Source organism: Gigantopelta aegis, chromosome 4, assembly GCF_016097555.1.
Source record: "Gigantopelta aegis isolate Gae_Host chromosome 4, Gae_host_genome, whole genome shotgun sequence".
In the NCBI taxonomy this organism is placed as follows: domain Eukaryota; kingdom Metazoa; phylum Mollusca; class Gastropoda; order Neomphalida; family Peltospiridae; genus Gigantopelta; species Gigantopelta aegis.
Window position 1 is genome coordinate 27,690,560 of NC_054702.1, and position 18,929 is coordinate 27,709,488.

Sequence of the window (18,929 nt, forward strand, 5' to 3'; positions counted from 1 at the left end):
GTATTTGAAAAATAAAAACATGTAATTTAAACGAGTGTACCCATTAAAAATGAATATGAAGTGCAATAACGATAGGGGTATCTAAAACTGATTGAGTACGAAGCTAAATAATGATGACACAATGTCCTTGGGAGGATCGCTTGTCAGATATGTTTGCACAGCAGTATTATTAAATAATTGTTAATTTAATAAAATAAAAATAATTTGTATTCATATTTCTTTTAAAACATCCATGGTCAAGCACATTTCTTGAAAAGTTTCAACGGAATTTTTTTTTATATATCATTGCGTTACAAAAGATACTAACAAAAAGCAAACGATATTGTCAACAATTAGTAAATATGTATGCAATAAACAGATTATTTCATGGTGAGGTTTTTTCGAATACGATTTTTATGTCCACTCGTGATGTGTGAAAACCATATTTTCACCCATTGTTTCTCAATAACATATATGTATATATTAGAATGATGAATGAATGAATGAATGAATGAATGAATGAATGTTTAACGACACCCCAGCACGAAAAATACATCGGCTATTGGGTGTCAAACTATGGTTAATGCAAAACTAAAGTGGTATATATTAGAATATATCTCAAATCCAGCATATCATTTTCATAGTAATATTGAACAATATAGCTTAACAATGGAAGAAACCATCAATTCACTGGTTCTAATATACGTTTAAAATATTACGTTGATTATTTTTGTGTTAATATGTTAAGCGCCATTTTATAATGTAATACTTATAACGTAACAGGCATCAGCTTTAAATTTTCATGATTCAAGTTCAAGTTCTTTATTGCATTAAGGGTTGCAACTTATCAGCATTATAACACTGAACTACAATATTAGGTACAATAGTGCGGGACAATGGTGGAGAATGACTTACATAAATACATACACATATACCGATAAAAACAATCCATCTATATCTACATATAAACAATCAGCAATATGGGTCACACAAATATAGATATATTACGTTGTTTGTAGTAATAGCATATCCCTCATATTGTTCGCCTGTAGTAAGTATTTGCCAGGGTTATTTATCTCCTTATTGTTTGTAGTTGACAATAGCTGTCTTAGTTTAAAAGCACTGGGGTTCTTGGGATAGTGTTTCTTAATATATCTATTTCTTAAAGTTTCGTATCGTGGACACTGAAGAATAAAATGAAACTCATCCTAAATCTCATTAATGTTACATAATGTACATACTCTTTGTGTTCTCTCGATATTTTTGTACCTACCAGCTTCAATATTTAGCCTGTGTGCACAAATTCTCATTTTCGTTATTTCTTTTATATTATCTGGCTTCGTCAGATATGCTTGTAATTGATATTCCTTTATTAAAGGAACATTCCTGAGTTTGTTGCAATGATTAAGATGTTATCGACTAACATATACTTTTTAACGATTGTAATTACACATCAAATATATTTTTCTGCATAAAATATTAGTGGCTGTATATTAAACGTGTTTTGATCGTTCTAATAGTTTTACTACGTTAAATTTCATTTTATTTTCTAAAATATAATTTGTTCGTACGTAGGAAATTATTTGAAGACAAAATCCAGTTTGGGCTTCTTATACATATTAAGACGACCAGAAACACATTGAATATACAGACACTGATATTCTAAATAAGAAAATATATTTAATTTGTAAGTTTAATCGTAGAAGTATTTTATTAGTCAGAAACAATGCAGCAAACTCAGGAATGTCCCTTTAAGTGTTTATATAGTAAACCTTTTGGCGACGCTGTTATTAAACTGTAGGACTTTTGTTTAAATACATCAAATATTCTTTCTTAAATTATGTAATAAAAACAGACATGGGTATGGGTCGATTTCCACATATAACTTAGCCCAAGCGTATTTAATTCCTGCTTAATATTCGTTAACCAAATATCTCCATACTCATATATTTCCTCGTACACAGCTTTTAAAATGCAATTACTGGTACTACCAAGGTTTATCCAATATTTAAAACTTTTCAGCTTTCTTATAATAGCTAGTGGAAATCGTCCCAATTCTCTATAAACAAAGTAATTACAAGTTCTGTTATGTACACCCAATAAACGTTTACAAAATTTTATATGCACTTTCTCGATGTCGTGTGCTGAGTGAAAACCCCAGACACTCCGATCCATAATCAAGAACACTATTTACATAGGTATCAAATACCGCTAACATCGTTTCAATATTAAAATAGTTCTTATTACAAATATTCATGGTCCAGTATTGTGCTTTATGTCCTTGTTCTGCCAGTCTTTTCTGTGCCCGATTAAATTTACCATTATAGCTTAGTAACAATCCAAGATAGTTAAATTCGTCTACAACCTCCAACTGGTGACCCTCATAATCCCATTTCTCGTTATCTTTAAGCTTACCCCCATTGGAATCGGTATTAATCAATATAAAATGGCAATCTGATTACAAGTAGCTCCACTAGTCTACTAGTAATTAATCAATGGAGCTAATTTTAATTAGATTCATATAATGGATACTGAAGCTCTCAATGTCGTTCTTCTTTTGGGTTGGACAGCTATAATTGCTTAACAGTCCTTTCTTACATACCCGGTGGTGAGAACATCATTTTGATAACACATATGTATACTATGGATTTCTAGACATACGACTGCCTGCTCCTAGGTGATGACCCAGTCGCTACAACAGAAAAAGCACGATTACAATCGACAGCTCTATGACATGTTTATAAGTTAAACTGCATCCGATTATACTGTGTCGCATGCATTAGTCACAAGCGCAAGGGGCGGGGAGTTTGTTGTGTGTGTGTGTGCGTGTGTGCATGTGTGTGTCTGTGTGTGTATTTTTAAGGCTATGTAAAACAGAATACTACATTCATGTTCGTAAGATACCATCAGATACAGGAAAAAGACGAAATATAACCAACGAGACACACACACACACAGATATTAATAATTAATAAACAAACAATAATTTTTAAAAGCATACGAAAACTAAAAAGAAAGAAAGAAACTTATACAAATTTATAAACTGACCTTTACTTATGTTAGTGATGTACACTTTGCTTCCATGTCCCGGTGTGCCTCCTGTATCGGACCCGATGTCACAGAACAGAGAGCAGTTTCCATTTTTATCAAATCTGAACATAACACAGAGATCATGTCTCGCACAAAGTCAATAAAATATTAATTTAAAAAAGCAGCCTTTCATGTTGGAGAGAGAGAGAGAGAGAGAGAGAGAGAGAGAGAGAGAGAGAGAGAGAGAGAGAGAGAGAGAGAGAGAGAGAGAGAGAGAGAGAGAGAGAGAGTCGAATGTTTGAAATGGACTTGACTTGTTTAAAATAATAAAACAAACTTAAAATAGTTTTACTTGTGTTAGTGATGTACACTTTGCTTCCATACTCCAGTGTTCCTCCTGTATCTGACCCGGTGTCACAGAACAGAGAGCAGTTTCCATTTTCATCAAATCTGAACATAACACAGAGATCATGTCTCGCACAAAGTCCAGTACATACTAGCACGCGTGCAACCACACCATTCCAAAGATGACAACTGGATGTGATTGTATTACGAACCTTACGAAATGTTTTTTCCTCCAAGGAGAATATTCCGACAGTAAATATTGCAATAAATATGATGTTCAACATACCTCGATTCTTCACCGTACATCTATAGAAGATGGCCATATTGGTGTCGTAATCATCAAGAACACACTAGAAAGTCGATTTAATCGCGCACCATGTACTAAAATACAATGCGACACGATTGTCCTGCGAAGTGGGAGAGTGAAGATCGCAAATCAATTAATACTGCTTTCCCCGCCCAACTGAGTGAAGTAACTAATGAAATGCCGTTTAAATTGGTTAGACAGAATTGGTCCAATTTACTCACAAATGCTTCTTTCATTTTTTAAGCGCTGTAATATGGAGTAGCAACTTAAAAAAGAACACCCCCCCCCCCCCCAAAAAAAAAGCATTAACCATCACACACACACACACACACACACACACACACCAAAACAAACAAAATAAAACAAAACGAACCAAATAACTGAAAAACAATGGATTGTACACTTGTACTGGACTGTGCACTTAAGTTCTGTGTACACCTTCTTGAGCATGTGTTCCAAGCCTTTATCTAACCATAATATATGTGTGTGTGTGTGTGTGTCTCTCTCCTCTCTCTCTCTCCCCCCTCTCTCTCTCCTCTCTCTCTCCACTCTCTCTCCGCGGCCATTCTCTCTCTCTCTCTCTCTCTGTGTGTGAATATGTATCAATGTAATGTACCTCCTCCCCCCTCCATCTCTCCCTCCCTCTCCTATCTCGTATGTATGTATTATGTCCTCGTCTCTGTCTCTCTCCCTCTCTCTCTCCTCTCCTCTCCCTCTCCTCTCTCTCTCTCTCTCTCTCTCTCTCTCTCTCTCTCTCTCTCTCTCGCTCTCCTCTTCAATCTCTCATCTCTCTCTCTCTGTGTGTGTGTGTGTGTGTGTGTGTGACAATTAACGAACATTATATTTGTTACACCAATATATGCACTTTTATCAAATATAATGTTCGTTAATTGTGACATGAAAACAAATAGTTTTTGGATCAAACTGGCTTAAATTTAATAATGACACCCAATTAATCAGGACCCAGGGTATTTACTGAACCCATTGATCAGAATATATAGCCTAAGTAAGACATAACTGCACATAGTGTGTTCATTTATTGAGCTGCCTCTCCGGTATTTTCACTCAGAGGTACGCAAATTCTTCCGTGATCCTTCCGGTTATGAGAATGGGCCATATCCCTCTGTCTACTCATAATGGCACATTAATTCAACTTATGTTAGTGCTTATATCCAATTAGGGTTCTAACACGCTGTCCTGGACACACACCTCAGCTTTCCAGATCCCGTCAAATAAGAGACTCTACAGCCACTCACCGGGGTGCAAGATGAAGTTGCCTCCATTTACCAACATAGTTTTATAAACTATTGATAGGGTTTAAGCACGCAGTCCTGGGCACACACTTCAGCTATCTTGGCTGTCTGTCCTAGTGTAGTAGAGTTAAGGTATAATAGTGCAAAATGTGATACTAACATGGCACTTTGCATTTCGAGATTTGTTTTATTGAAAAGTTTACATATGGCGGCCATCTTTAAATCCAATATGGCGAACATATTACCTACATTTTATATGCATTGGTGGATTCGCAGCTCATTAAAACATGACAAAATATTTGGAAACATGGTTCTATGTGCCTAAGAATCCTAGATTTTCAGTACAAATTATAACTGGTGGCGGCCATTTTGAAATTCAAAATGGCGGCCACAGGGGAGATATTAATGTCTGTTTTTAAATTGACATCACTAAGCAATAGAAGATTTGTGTCAAGTTTCATGCTTTTCTAAAAAGTTAACGATTTCATTGATATTTAGGTTTTAGCAATTGGGCTATTCTATATATGGTGTTTGTGATTAGATGCGTTTCTTTTGTTGTTCAGCATAATCATTTTTTTTTTCAATTATTAATATATAACAGCAACACTTAAATAGTAATAATATTGTCTTAAATGTGTCAATGAAGCTAATATTTTATATCTTATACTTTTAAATGTGATACAGAGTGAGAAATAGTTAATTGGCGGCCATTTTGAATTGTAACGTGACCTGGCCAATAGGGGTCACTGCCAGGTTGGGTCATATATCAAGTTTTACTCTATATATGATGACCTGACTGCATGCAAAGTGGCATGTTAGTATCACATTTTGCAGTAATTTACCACTATATGTCACAAATCTACTGCACTATCCAGGTCAGTAGGTTGATGAGAGAGAAGTAGGTGTAGTGGTTTTACACCTACCCATTGAATCGTTAAAACTGGATCTGGGTAGGAGACCTTAACCATGACACCACCAAGGCCGGTCATGCTGCACAACATGTAGTTGCACTTAAAACATGTGCCCACTAAACCCGACATCCCACCTCACTTTCAAGATCCCGCCAAATAAAAGACTCTTATAGCCACTTACGGGGGTGCAAGTTGAACTGGCCTCCATTAACCAACAAAGATATATCAATGAAATTATTGACCTACTTCCTACATTTGTGAATCGCTATTGACCTGACTACAACATCAGTAACAACCGAGTTCCTTTGCTATGAACTGTGTACTGGCGTTATAAGAATGTTATGTTCGATAGTATGTGTATAGCAAATGACTTTGTCTTAATTGAACGGATTATCTGTATAAAGAAACATGTTCCGCTACACGTATAAAATGGGAGTACAGCCCTTGAGAAACAGGTCTACCAAAAGTAATTAATTGATTCGAGAAGACACGTTTTAGCAATTTGGGATCAATAACGAGTTCTTTATGGTATGTGATGCATGGCAGATATGTAATTAACTGAAAGTAATTGCACCAAAAGGTGTGCTAATATTGACGTAATATCGACACGTTCTGTTACAATACCGTAACCAGGCGACAATAAACCAGGATCAATGAAGGAATGTTTAACGACACCCCTACACGAAAAATGGCTATTGGGTGTCGAACTATGGTAATTAAGTGATGAACAACATCACTATAAAAATGCCAAAGGTAAACTAAAACAGTGTAAAGAACTGTTAAAAAATACAAATATCACAGATACATAAAATGAAAGTTTTCATTTAAAATCAGTATCACAAAGAAATTGCAACAATAGTTCAGGATGGAATCGAAATGATAATTCCATCACATTTCTTCGTCCTAATATATCTTTTCCAGTTTCTCTCAGATGATTGCACTCCACCAAAATGTGGCGTATCGTTAGAGTAAACTGACAGTGCTCACACTGAGGTGGAGGATCCATCTTCAAGATAAATGAATGGGTCAAGTATGTATGCCCAGACTTCAGCATCAAAGATTGATTCTGGATCTGGCAATCGCATGGAAATGATTGTGTCTAATGGAAAAACTTTAGCACAAGCCACATAATTCCCATCCCGTGATCCGTCTGTATACACAGGAATGTAATCACGGTACCTGTCTTAATGTCCACACAATCTGTGCGATTTTTGTCCAGATGAGCAAGATCCAACACAATGTTAGGTGGTGAAATACAACATGGTGATAAAACAAAATATGAAGGAGTTTCCAAAGTGTCTGCTAAATCAATGTTAGAAATCGACAAAAAACAAACAAACAAAAAACCCTGAATGCGAAAACGAAAGGTACAAATAGCATTTGGCCTTGCATCAAACAACTTCATATATTTGTTATCAAACACCGCATTATGTGTAGGATGTTTCGGTAATGAGTTAATCTTGGTAGCATACTGCAGAGAAGGCCTTGCACATCTAGCACCCAAACAAGGTTCGTGTGCATCAACGTACAAGCTCTCAACAGGAGATGTTCTAAATGCACCAAGACAAAGTCCAAGGCCCTGCTTGTGTATATGATCTAGTATCTGCAAGTAAGACTTGCGCGCCTATCCATACACAATGCATCAATAATCAAGTTTTGACCTCACAAGAGTTCTATACAGACGGAGTGTAACCTTGCGGTCTGCTACCCATTCCGTATTACCAATAACTTTTAAAATAGTGAGACCTTTTTAGCCCTTATTTTAGATATTTAAGATGGGACACAAAGGATAGCTTCCTGTCAAAAAATAACCCAAAGAAATTTAGTCTCCTCCACATCTGCAATTGGATTTTTGTCCAAAAACAACTGTGGAGACCTCTTTTCTGGCAGAAACCGCTTTTGCCTTTGATAATCTAAATCCATTGTCAGTTGCCCATTGATGAAGTTTATTCAAACAAAGCTGCAACTAACGTTCAATGACACTCATATTGGACGATCTATAATGAGCAATCCACACCAGATGTTAAAAACTGGGTGATGCTGTTAATTTTCAAGAAATAAAGTTACAGACAGAATACTACCTTGAGGCACACCCATCTCCTTTGAGTGAATGTCGGACAAAGTCGATCCTACCAGAACTTTAAAAGATCTATCTTTTAAAAAATGAGAAATAAAAACAGGAAGTCGACCTCTAAGTCCCATGCCATGGTGGTCGTTTAAAACCACATACTTCCACATGGTACCGTAAGCTTTTTCCACATAAAAAACCACTGAAACCAGGTGCTGATTATGGATGAAAACTTCCCTACAAAACGTTTCAAATCTAACATGATGATCAACCCGTGCTACGTGTACATCTGAACCCACATTGCACGTTATTAAGTAATTTGTGAGATGCAAGATACCAGACCAGTTGACGATTGATCATTTATTCCATGGTTTTACAAATGCAACTTGTCACGGCGATAGGGCGATAACTAGTAGGATTAGTTGGATCCTTACACAGCTTGGGAATAAGAATGATAATTGCCTTCCTCCAATCAAAAGGAAAATCCAAATATTGTTAAACATATTTAAAAAGAACTATCAAATATGATTCAGGTAAATGCTTTAATAATTGATAATGCATTTCATCTGGTCCTACTGAAGTATCATGGGCTCGACGAAGAGCATCCTGCAATTCCTCCACAGAGAAATACATGTTGTATACTTCAACACTTTGAGATGAAAAGTTAATGGACTGCTTTTCAGCTTTAGTTCTGACAGATGTAAAACATCTGTACTGAAAGCAGAAGATGAGTTATGAGAAAACCTGTCTTCCAAGGCATTAGCAATGTCAGGATGGTACGTCACAATCGTATCATTGACAGACAGATGATAAACTGTATTACTGGATTCTTTACCTTTGATTTTACGGATCCTATTCCAGACTGATTCAGCGATGTTTCTGAATTCAACGTGGAGACAAAACGTTTGCAAGATGATTTCTTACTCAATCTGATCTGTTTGCGAGCCATAGCAATACGATAAGCATCCAGGTTATACCCAGTAGGTTCACGTTTGAACCTCCCAAGGAACCTGTTTCGCTCTTTAAGTCCATTCTTGCATGTATCATTAAACCATGGTTTACTGAAACGCTTTGGCACTGCCGAGGTCTTAGGAATAGTTTCATCTGCTATGTCCTTCAAGATGGAAGTGAACAAAGACATGGGATCATCAGCATCAGTAATGGAAAATTGTTGCACTCGAGTGCTGCACAGATGCTGAAACTTATCCCAAATCGCCTTCGTCAACTTCCACCTTTGAACCCTTTCAAGCGATAGAGGTCCATCATTCTCCAAAATAATGGGTAAGTGGACACTACCACAAGGGTGTGAACCAACTTTCCAGGAGAAATTAAGAAAAAGTGAAAGACTACAAAGTGCTAAATCTATAGAAGTGAAAGAACCACTGGCAGAATGAAAATATGTATGACTTTTATCATGGAATAAAAGTAAGTCATTTTTTAGAATTAAGTCTTCTAATTTTTTCCTATAATCATTTGAAGTCCACAAGAAATGATATATTTGGCAACAGAAATGTTTTGGAGTCATTTAAATTCCGCCCAGAAATCATTTTAAAGTTTTTAAAACACTTTGATTTCTATACAAAGTTTTAAAATATACCTAGCTTGATAACTGTATTGTATTATACTTTTTCCACAGCTCTTTACACTGTGGTTTTATATGATTGTAAAAATAATATTTTCATATACTTACCTTTCTGACACCCAATATCCGATATGTATTTTAATGCTGGGGTGTCGTTAAACATTCATTCATTCATTCTTTTTTTCATTCTTTCTTTCATTCATTCATTCATTCCGTCAAAAATGGGTAAATTGCAATGAAAGTCAAACTTGATATGTAACAGTGCATGATAAAGCTGTACACAAAATTTCAGGTTTTTATGTAAAAGAATACACGTAAGGAGTACCGTTCAAAGGAAAGTTGGAAAATTGTGTTGCTTTCTGTATCTTATTTCTGTAAAATACGTATGTTCCTCACTGTGTATAATATCCAAAATTTCATTTTTTAAATATCTCGGAGAGTGAAAAAATCACCTTCTTAAACAATTGGTCTTAAAGACGAAAGGCACGGGTGAATCATTTATTTCCAAAACAAATCAATTTATTTTCTCACAAATTATTACAAATGAATGTGCCATATTAGTTTTACACAATTAAATATTCTAGAAATATTTCCTTGTAGCTATATCACATGTATTTTGTGTTTAAATTCTGATTAAGTTTAATCTAAAAAATAGATTTGAGGTTTGATGAAATCAAGGGTGCAGTGAGTCACATCTGAGAAACTGAATTGACAGGCAATCGTGTTTGTGCCCCTGAAAAACGATGTGTTTATAAAGACTGCAGCGATTACAAATCACTTTTCTTTAGCTGATTTGTCTTAAAATTGTCAACGAGACTTGCATCAAAACAGCAAAGGTGTATATCATTGTTCTAAAGAGTTTGCTAGACAAGAGAAGTAATTCCGATTCTGTAGTTATGCTTGAATACTTTAGAAAACATACTGACTTACAGACTATTGTTTATTCAATATTATCTAGATACAAAAATACCTTTGTTTTGTTTAACAACACTACACAACGTTTGGTAATTCTAGTACGTCTTCCGACGAAAGCCGCTACATTTGTCATTAGTAGCAAGATATTCTATATGCACTTCCTCAGAAATAGGCCAGCACATACCATGGCCTTTGTATATACCAGTTGTGGGACAAAAACTAATAATAAACATTTTGGTAACTCTTTAAAGCATAGCAAGTAATAACAAACATTTTATAAAAAAGATGTTAACACATTTATTACACATTTTCTAATTTAAAAATGTTATAAACTTACATTTGACCTTGGGAGGGGTCACAAATAATGCTAAACACATGTTTTATAGCTCTTTCGGAAGTATTCAAAAACAACATGACAGGAATGGTTTCGTATTGAATTTCAAAAATAATGTTTTATCACCCCCTCTACTTTAAGCCGATATAATATTAGGTTGGTGCATTAAATGGCATACATACAATGTGGCCAGTGTGGTCCTACGTATTGCCGTGATAAATCCATTGTGAGTATTGTCCGACCCAGCCTCCATGAACCCTGATTTTTGTAAATAATTTCAGTTTGATCTGACAAAAAAGTTTTAAAGAGAGAGACAGACAGACAGAGAGTTAAAGTTTGTTTTGTTTGGGGACACCACTAGAGCACATTGATTTATTAATTGTCGGCTATTGGATGTGAAACATTTGGTAATTCTGACAGTCTTAGAGAGGAAACCCACAACATTTTTTCTATTAGTGGCAAGGGATCATTTATATGCACCATCCCACGGACAGGATTGCACATACCACGGACTTTGATATACCAGTTGTGGTGCACTGGCTGGAACGAGAAATAGCCCAATGGGCCCACCGACTGGGATCGATCCCATCAAGGCAGCGCTTTACGACTGGGCTACGTCCCGCCTCCAGAGAAAGATACTCCTCTCCTCTGTTTAGTCACTTTAATATGGAAGAAGAGCGACTTAACGGTACGAGTGCCCCTTATAAGAGTAGCAGATTGCTTAGCAACCGATGAATTCGTAATGTTTGTTTGTCTTGTCACAAACTGTTTCGTACGTGCCTCTCGCATCGTTTGGCGTCACCTTAAAGTTTCGACTTTACAAGTTTTATAAGAACACGACGAGGCTATTTCACAAGGTTGGGGAAATACAGCACACATTCTTTAGTATATTATGTTATAATTATTTCTAAAAGCTTCTCTATATTATAACATTTCAGTTTTTAAAATGTTTGAAATGTTTCAGATAAACTGTGTTTGATAGTTTGATGCTATGATATTGTTTTTGGTGTAGTTTAATAAATATTTGCCTGTGTACAATACAACTACTCCATACTCTTTTTTCGATGGTCTAATCATAATATTTCGTCTATGTTGGTACGTTTTTCACCGTTCTTGGATGGGGGCTGGATCTAGGTTAGTCGGAAGAGCGCCTGCCCGAGGTTCTCTGGTCGCTTGATCAGTACTTCATCGATGTACCTATTCTCTTAGGTGTTTTCCCCATTCCAATCAGGGTCCCCACAAATGGCATATCAAAGGCCGTGGAATGTGCTGTCTTGTGTGTGGGAATGTGGATATAAAAGATCCCTAGCTGCCAATGGATCAATGTAGCATTTGTTTTTCTGTGAAGACTACGATTCGAATTTCAAGATATTGTACATCTAATGGGTTGATTTATAAAGCAATGTGCCCTTTAACTTTTACTTTTTGTGGATGTGGTTTGACACCCATAGCCGATAAAACATTTCGTGTTTGGGTGTCGTTAAACATTCATTAATTCATCCGTGGATGTGAATCTTAACAGCTGTTTCTACCGTGTTTAATAAGTTCAGCATTTTTGTTTTGATGTTGGTAATCCATTTTTCAATTATTTGTTTGCATTTACCATAGTTTGACACTCAATAGCCTATGTATTTGTCGTGCTGGGGTGTCGTTAAAATCTATTCTATTCCATTTTCCAACCATATACCTTTACCTCGTTCCAGCCAATGATGCACAACTGGTGAAACAGAGGCCGTGGTATGTACTATCTTGATTGATGGATTATGCATATGATGCACTGCTTTTCATCGAAAAGAGTAGTCAATGGAGTGGCTGTAGCGGGTTTCATCAATGATTATCACTGTGGTCCTTAGCTATAATATGCAGGACGCCATAAAATCGAAGTTAAAATATGATGAATGCTTTGTTAAATGAAACATTTATTTATTTTCATATAGTTTTATTTAACACCCAATAGGATGTCATTGATCATTGATTGATTGATTGATAGACTGATTGATTGATTGATTGATTGGTTTGTTGATTTGTTGATTGACTGACTGACTGACTGTCATTCATTTTTTACTGCTCATAAGTTTTCGAAATGTATAAATGTTTGGTCGGATATGATAGCATAAACATATATGTATGAAAGAAAATTGCTTACGACTAAATAATGAAAATCGTCCACGTCATCATTGTCATAGCAATGGGCACACAGTCTATCTTCCAACAGAAGTTTGTTCCAACGTCCAGCTGTAACAGGTAGATAGTGGTTAGAAGCCCTACATTTCATCATAATGGTCAATAACGTTTCAGGAATAATAGATACAATTTTTTTATTTACTGGCTCTTTAAAACGTGTGTAGATTTTACGTCCAGATGACTCTTGTCACGGGGATCCTATAATACCCGTAACTGAATGAAACACGGTTATCAAAATATCTCTCCTAACTGTATATCTATTAGATCTCTCTGTAACGGGCGGTTAAATCCTAGTATGGCTCGTCTAGGTATGATCAGAGATACGATCTTATATAAAGTATATGTAATATAGCACGTTTAGTTCACTAGAAAACACAACAAAAACACAATACACCTTGGAATCTGTATTAACCTACGCTGACAAATGTACTGCCGCAGTAGTTAATTAACAACAACAAATAATAAGTTCACTGATCACTTAATTAGTTAATCTCTAGGTGTCTAGTTTACACAATATGCTAATCACTTCACCGTGACACAACACCCACACGTGTGATAATTGAGAAACGCTAACACACACACGTGTGATAATTGAGAACGCTTCCAGGGGAACTTAATTAATAAAGGAATTACAACTGCATTCCTAACTGGTTAATTTTTAATTAACCGTAACTACTCATTCAATAACCTTGTAATACAGACTTAATACTGGTACCTATCACAATAAAGACAATAACCTACAGTTTACCTAGGTCCTCTAGGATGACTGGTTAAGCTTTTTATAATTATTTAGGACAGTGAGCCTACAGATTACTGCGTCAGATGACCGGCAGCACCGTTTAAATAATATTGGTATAATACAGTATTAAAATATTTAAAGTCACATCAATCACATCAAGGTTATACACAGAGCAGAAAATATATATTTACCAAAGTCCCGTCTGAACTAATATAGATCGTTCAGTGGACGGACAGCGATCCCCTGGAGCCTTCCTATCGTTTCTCCTCGATATATCTAAACTCCTAGCTATTTATTCAAAACTCTCAGAGACAGCGAATATCGCCTGCGGGTACAAGGCGGTACCTTACGATCATGTGGATTTTCCACAACCACCACGCCGGCATATTTTTCTCTTATCGTCAGACTGTCTGTCGCCATTCCGCGAGCAATCCCCTGGCCATAAACAGCACTACCCTCCGGTATATTACGGGATATTACGTAACTAATAGCCACATGGCCACCGCAACTGGGCTGGGTGTGTATTAGACGACCGTCACGCAAAGGTATCACGTAACAAGTTGCCCACCTGGGCTAAGTGCATTTGGAACTGCACACGGCCTTCTAAAACAATGAATATCGCCACAGGCGAAAAGAAATTAAGAGCATGTACCGTCACACCCCCCCCCCCCCCCCCCCCCCCACCTCAAAAAGGATATTTCCTCTACTCTAGGAATAGGGAAATATACTACATTAAAACAAAAAGGTGCGTTAACCGACGCATACGGGCATTTATAACACATATAATAATAAGGTGACTACCAGTAATCACACTGAGTCTCTGAGTCCCTGGTATACAAATAAAATATATAAAAACAAAACAGAAATCAAGAATGTCAACACATTATCATAACGTTCAACTTCGGGACAGGGCATCAGCGATTACATTGGATGTGCCCTTGATATGTTCAATGGTAATTGGGTATTCTTGCAGAAGAAGACTCCGCCTCAAAACTCTCTGGTTGGTGGCTTTCATTCTGTGAATGAAGGTAAGCGGATTATGATCAGTAAAGACCACCACTTGATGCACTGCCGATTTCACGTAGATCTGAAAATGCTTCAGAGCTTGTACCATGGCCAACGCTTCCTTCTCTATAGTGGAATAGTTCACCTGGTGTTTGTCAAACTTTTTGGAGAAGAAACTTACAGGATGGTCCAGTCCATTTTCGTCTTCCTGGAACAGCACAGCTCCAGCTCCCACGTCACTGGCATCCACAGCTAGCTTGAAAGGCATTCGGTAGTCTGGTGCTGCCATCACGGGAGACGAGTAGCGCATCTGCTTGATACGGTTGAATGACTTCTCGCATTCACCTGACTACTGGAACTTCGTTTCTTTCTTTTTCAGTGTCGCACGTTTTCCAGGTTTTCTCCGACATGCATGCTGTCGAATCGGTGTAGCGTTGGGTTCCAAGCGCAGATCCTGGCTTAAGGTATTGGTAACCGTTGGAAGGTTCTGACAAATGGAAACATTGTCTTGTTTCAACGTAGTCAACTTTGCTCGCTGGGGGTTCAAATCTGCTAGAATCTGGCAGTTGCTTAATTTGATCTCTGCAGTCTTGACGTCATCACAGGAAATTGAGTGACTCTCAATTTGGACCGGTAACTCTGGAACTATCGGCAGTCTGTCAAAATAACCTTTTAGCAAATTGATGTGACAATACCTACTTTTCCTAACCCTATCAGGGGTGTTTATCACATACTCTGTCTTAACCCGTTTGTGCACAACATAGGGCCCGAAATACCTGTTCTGCAATGAACCCCGTTTAATGGGAAGGTACAGCAGCACCTTATCCCTGTTTTAAATTCCCGACTCCTAGTCTTCCTATCAAACACTGATTTTATTTTGCTCTGAGCATGGCTTAGTTGCTTCCTATCCTTTCTATCTCTAACTCTCTTATTCATTAATACTCCCTTGTCCACAGTTAACAAGGTAGTGCGAGCTGCCAACAAATTTGGATCAGCCCCCTGCTCTAGAACTAACTCTTGTCTATTATAAGGTAAGGCCCCTCTATCAAACACAACTGGTTCATTTACCCTCTGCGGGAGGTCAACAGGTTCCACCACATTTAGTTCGTCAGTTGACTTATCTACCAATTTACTGATAACCTCATCCACTCCAATTTCATGGCTCACACACGTATCAGACAATTCACAAATATCCTCTGGGTCTCGTGCTACCCTACTGGTCATAGCACTAGTCTTTACACACGCAGGATATCTAATCTCATCAACCTCACTCTCTTCTATTGGTAAAGTGCTGTCTTTAATTAACAATTGGTCACATTTCGGCTGACAACACTGACTAGTCAAATCATTACCCAACAAAACTCCTATGTTTTCAATAGGCAAGTCCTTCACAACACCCATAATGACTGGTCCCGTCACAAACTTCGAACACAAGAAAACGTTATGTAACCTGACAACCATTTTTTCGCCAGTAACTGAGGTTAAAGCCAAACTACGTCCTGTATCGGAATTAGATATATTATTACTCTATGTTTGTACTGGTCGTTTTGTCTAATCCTAATTTGTGATAGCCATTTTATTGATAGAAACATTTGTCATATCCATATACTGGTCAATCCTAGAAGAAGAAAAAATGTTTAACAGTAATAATTAATGTATAGTTAATTCCATTGCTAATATGATCCTTCATAATTGCTTTGTATAGTAATATAGATTGATAACATTGTTTTATCTGAGATAACTCGTGCCCAGTAATATATTATTCCTTTGTCGATGACCAATTCGACTGGTACTCTACCAAGCTTACCACATAGTGTCGCTTTTTATAGGCAGAATAGGACAGCAACAAATATCGTTGTTTTCGTAACCCCATAATTCAGAGCCATGTAATAAGGCTGGAAGAACTATCGAGAAACATTTTCAGTTTAGAGTCTATTGATAAATTACGATTGTTTGTTTTTGGCAGCACAAAATACATATACTTTGTGGCATGTTATTAATTATAATCTTGGTATTTTAAATATTAGTAACAGTGGCTTTTCAAGAGTGGTACTTCCAATCTTAAAAGTATATTTATAATCTTTAAAATTTCCACTAAAATGAATATGTTTTATTTTTGTAGCATTTATTTTAAGTTTAGATTTATCACAGCAGTTAAAACACATTTAACGTATGTTGTAAATTTGTTGCTTTCAAATGCTTAAGTTAGAGAAATAATTAGTTGGAACAACAAAGCGTGATTATTGACATATAGTGACTGCTAATTAAGCAACAACAACAGTGCTAAACTAGGTATAAATATGCAAGTGATAATACTTTCTGCCACTTGCAAAGTGGATCTAGAAGATAATTTTAAACGTGCGTTGTTTAAGAGCTATGGCGAAAATAAATGTGTGTTGCTTCCTAAAGACGAATACAGCAAGGCATCCTAGAAATCTTCCTAAAGACGAATACAGCAAGGCATCCTAGAAATCTTCCTAAAGACGAATACAGCAAGGCATCCTAGAAATCTTCCTAAAGACGAATACAGCAAGGCATCCTAGAAATCTTCCCACCAGTTTTATCTGCTTAAAAAGTATGAAATTCTGCAATGCAGTGATGTTCAAAAGTTTATTCCAAAACGCAAAGACCAGTGATAATACTTTCTGCCACTTAATGATTAATTTTAATGATAATGTTAGAAGAATAATGATAATAATATAGTGGAAGAGGAGGAAACAAGAACTATGACAGTAACGTGTTAAGTCTTTGCATTGCAACATAAATAATAAATAAATGTTCATAAATCTAATACAATTTTCTTTGATTTTAATGTTAATAAATTTACAAACTTGTTATAGAAAGGTCAAGAACAACAATATTTCTTCAAAAATCGTGATCTAATATCACGATAGCATGGACAAACAAGTAAAAAGTGATATTCATCTCAATCTTTTGTTTAAATTATAGCCTTTGTCAATTGGATATTAAAGCCTTTGTGTGCTGTATGATTCAGAGACATCCAACTATTTATTTTTACATTAAGTCAACACGCTGGGGTCGGATTATTCGACGAAGCAACTGGACCGAGTCAGATGTTTGGCATATGGTAACCGGGGACGCAATTGGTCCATGGAGGATCCAGAGAAATAGGCAACAAACATGTGTATTTATTTGGAAGAATAATACAAAATTGGGCCAGTGCAGGTCTATTTTTATGTTACGATTTCCTAGTAATAAAAGCAAACAAACCAAATGTCTACAAATAACGGATTTCAGCACACAAATACCAACTAAAATGTCCGGTTTTAAGGGGTATCCGGTTTAGAGATGTTCTCTTTTGTACTGATATTTAAAAGGGGACCGTGAAAAATGTCCGGTTTTTAGATAATTCCGGTTTACAGAGGGTCCGATTTTGAGATGTCATGTCATGTCATAGGGTTTTACGTGCACATTCAGAACAAGCTGTTGTAGCGCACGCCTGTCGTGGGCACAAGAGCCGGCCTTGGCCGGCTCCTCCGTCCATGACAGGAAAGGTGGGGGAGGGAAGAGGGGGGACCGCCTGCACTGGCAGGTGCAAGGGAGCACCAGCAGCCCGATCAAATCGGTAGCAGGCGGGTGGGGGTGGTGGTGGTGCTAGGGGTCATCCATTTAGTACGTACGCACAATTTTTCGATTTTTTTTGCACCCCCCCCCCCCCGTACGCATGCGTACGCCAGTGCCCATACCCCCCCCCCCCCCCCCCTTGCGTACATACGCAAAAGATCGTCAGTCAGTACCAGTAAATGTAGACAATGCCACCGTCGATGTCATCATGGTATACTATAATTAATGAATACTGCTCATTGTACAAATGTATTGAACAACGCTTGACGACGAATAAAATGTTTCTAAATGTATTATAAACCGGAACGTCTGCTCTGTTTTTAACTGAAGAATCCGCCTGCTAAAGGCCGAATCGTCATCCTTCAGCAACTTCCATTCGGCCGCGGCAAGTTCCTGAACCTCGCCCGCCTTCTTGGTTGGGTTTACATATTTAATACATTTCAAAAGTTGGGAATATTTGTCATAATTATCACCACCGGAGGCCATTTTCTTGGCCATGCATGCGTGCGTCAAATGACACAAAGGTCATGCAGTGGAATGAAGCAAAGGGTTAGTATGGCGAACAAAACAGGCGCCGACGATCTAGAACGTCAGTAAATAATCAAATTAACTATATATTTTTTTTTTTAATTTTACCCTAATAACACCCCCCCCCCCCCCGCCGTACGCAAGCGTACGCAAAATGGCTCTTA

At 37.1% G+C, this 18,929-nt stretch overlaps 1 protein-coding gene across 1 annotated transcript in view; it reads right to left on the reverse strand.

Annotated features, from left to right (window-relative positions):
* LOC121369773 overlaps window positions 1-18,723 on the reverse strand; it is a 35,104-nt gene extending 16,381 nt beyond the window's left edge. The window contains exons 1-3 of the mRNA XM_041494831.1: window positions 18,539-18,723; window positions 3,379-3,459; window positions 3,028-3,131 (exon numbers count right to left, since the gene is read on the reverse strand). Coding sequence (XP_041350765.1) covers window positions 3,028-3,131; window positions 3,379-3,459; window positions 18,539-18,723 — 370 coding nt within the window. The remainder of the gene's footprint in view (window positions 1-3,027; window positions 3,132-3,378; window positions 3,460-18,538) is intronic.
* Between the last annotated feature and the right edge of the window lie 206 nt (window positions 18,724-18,929).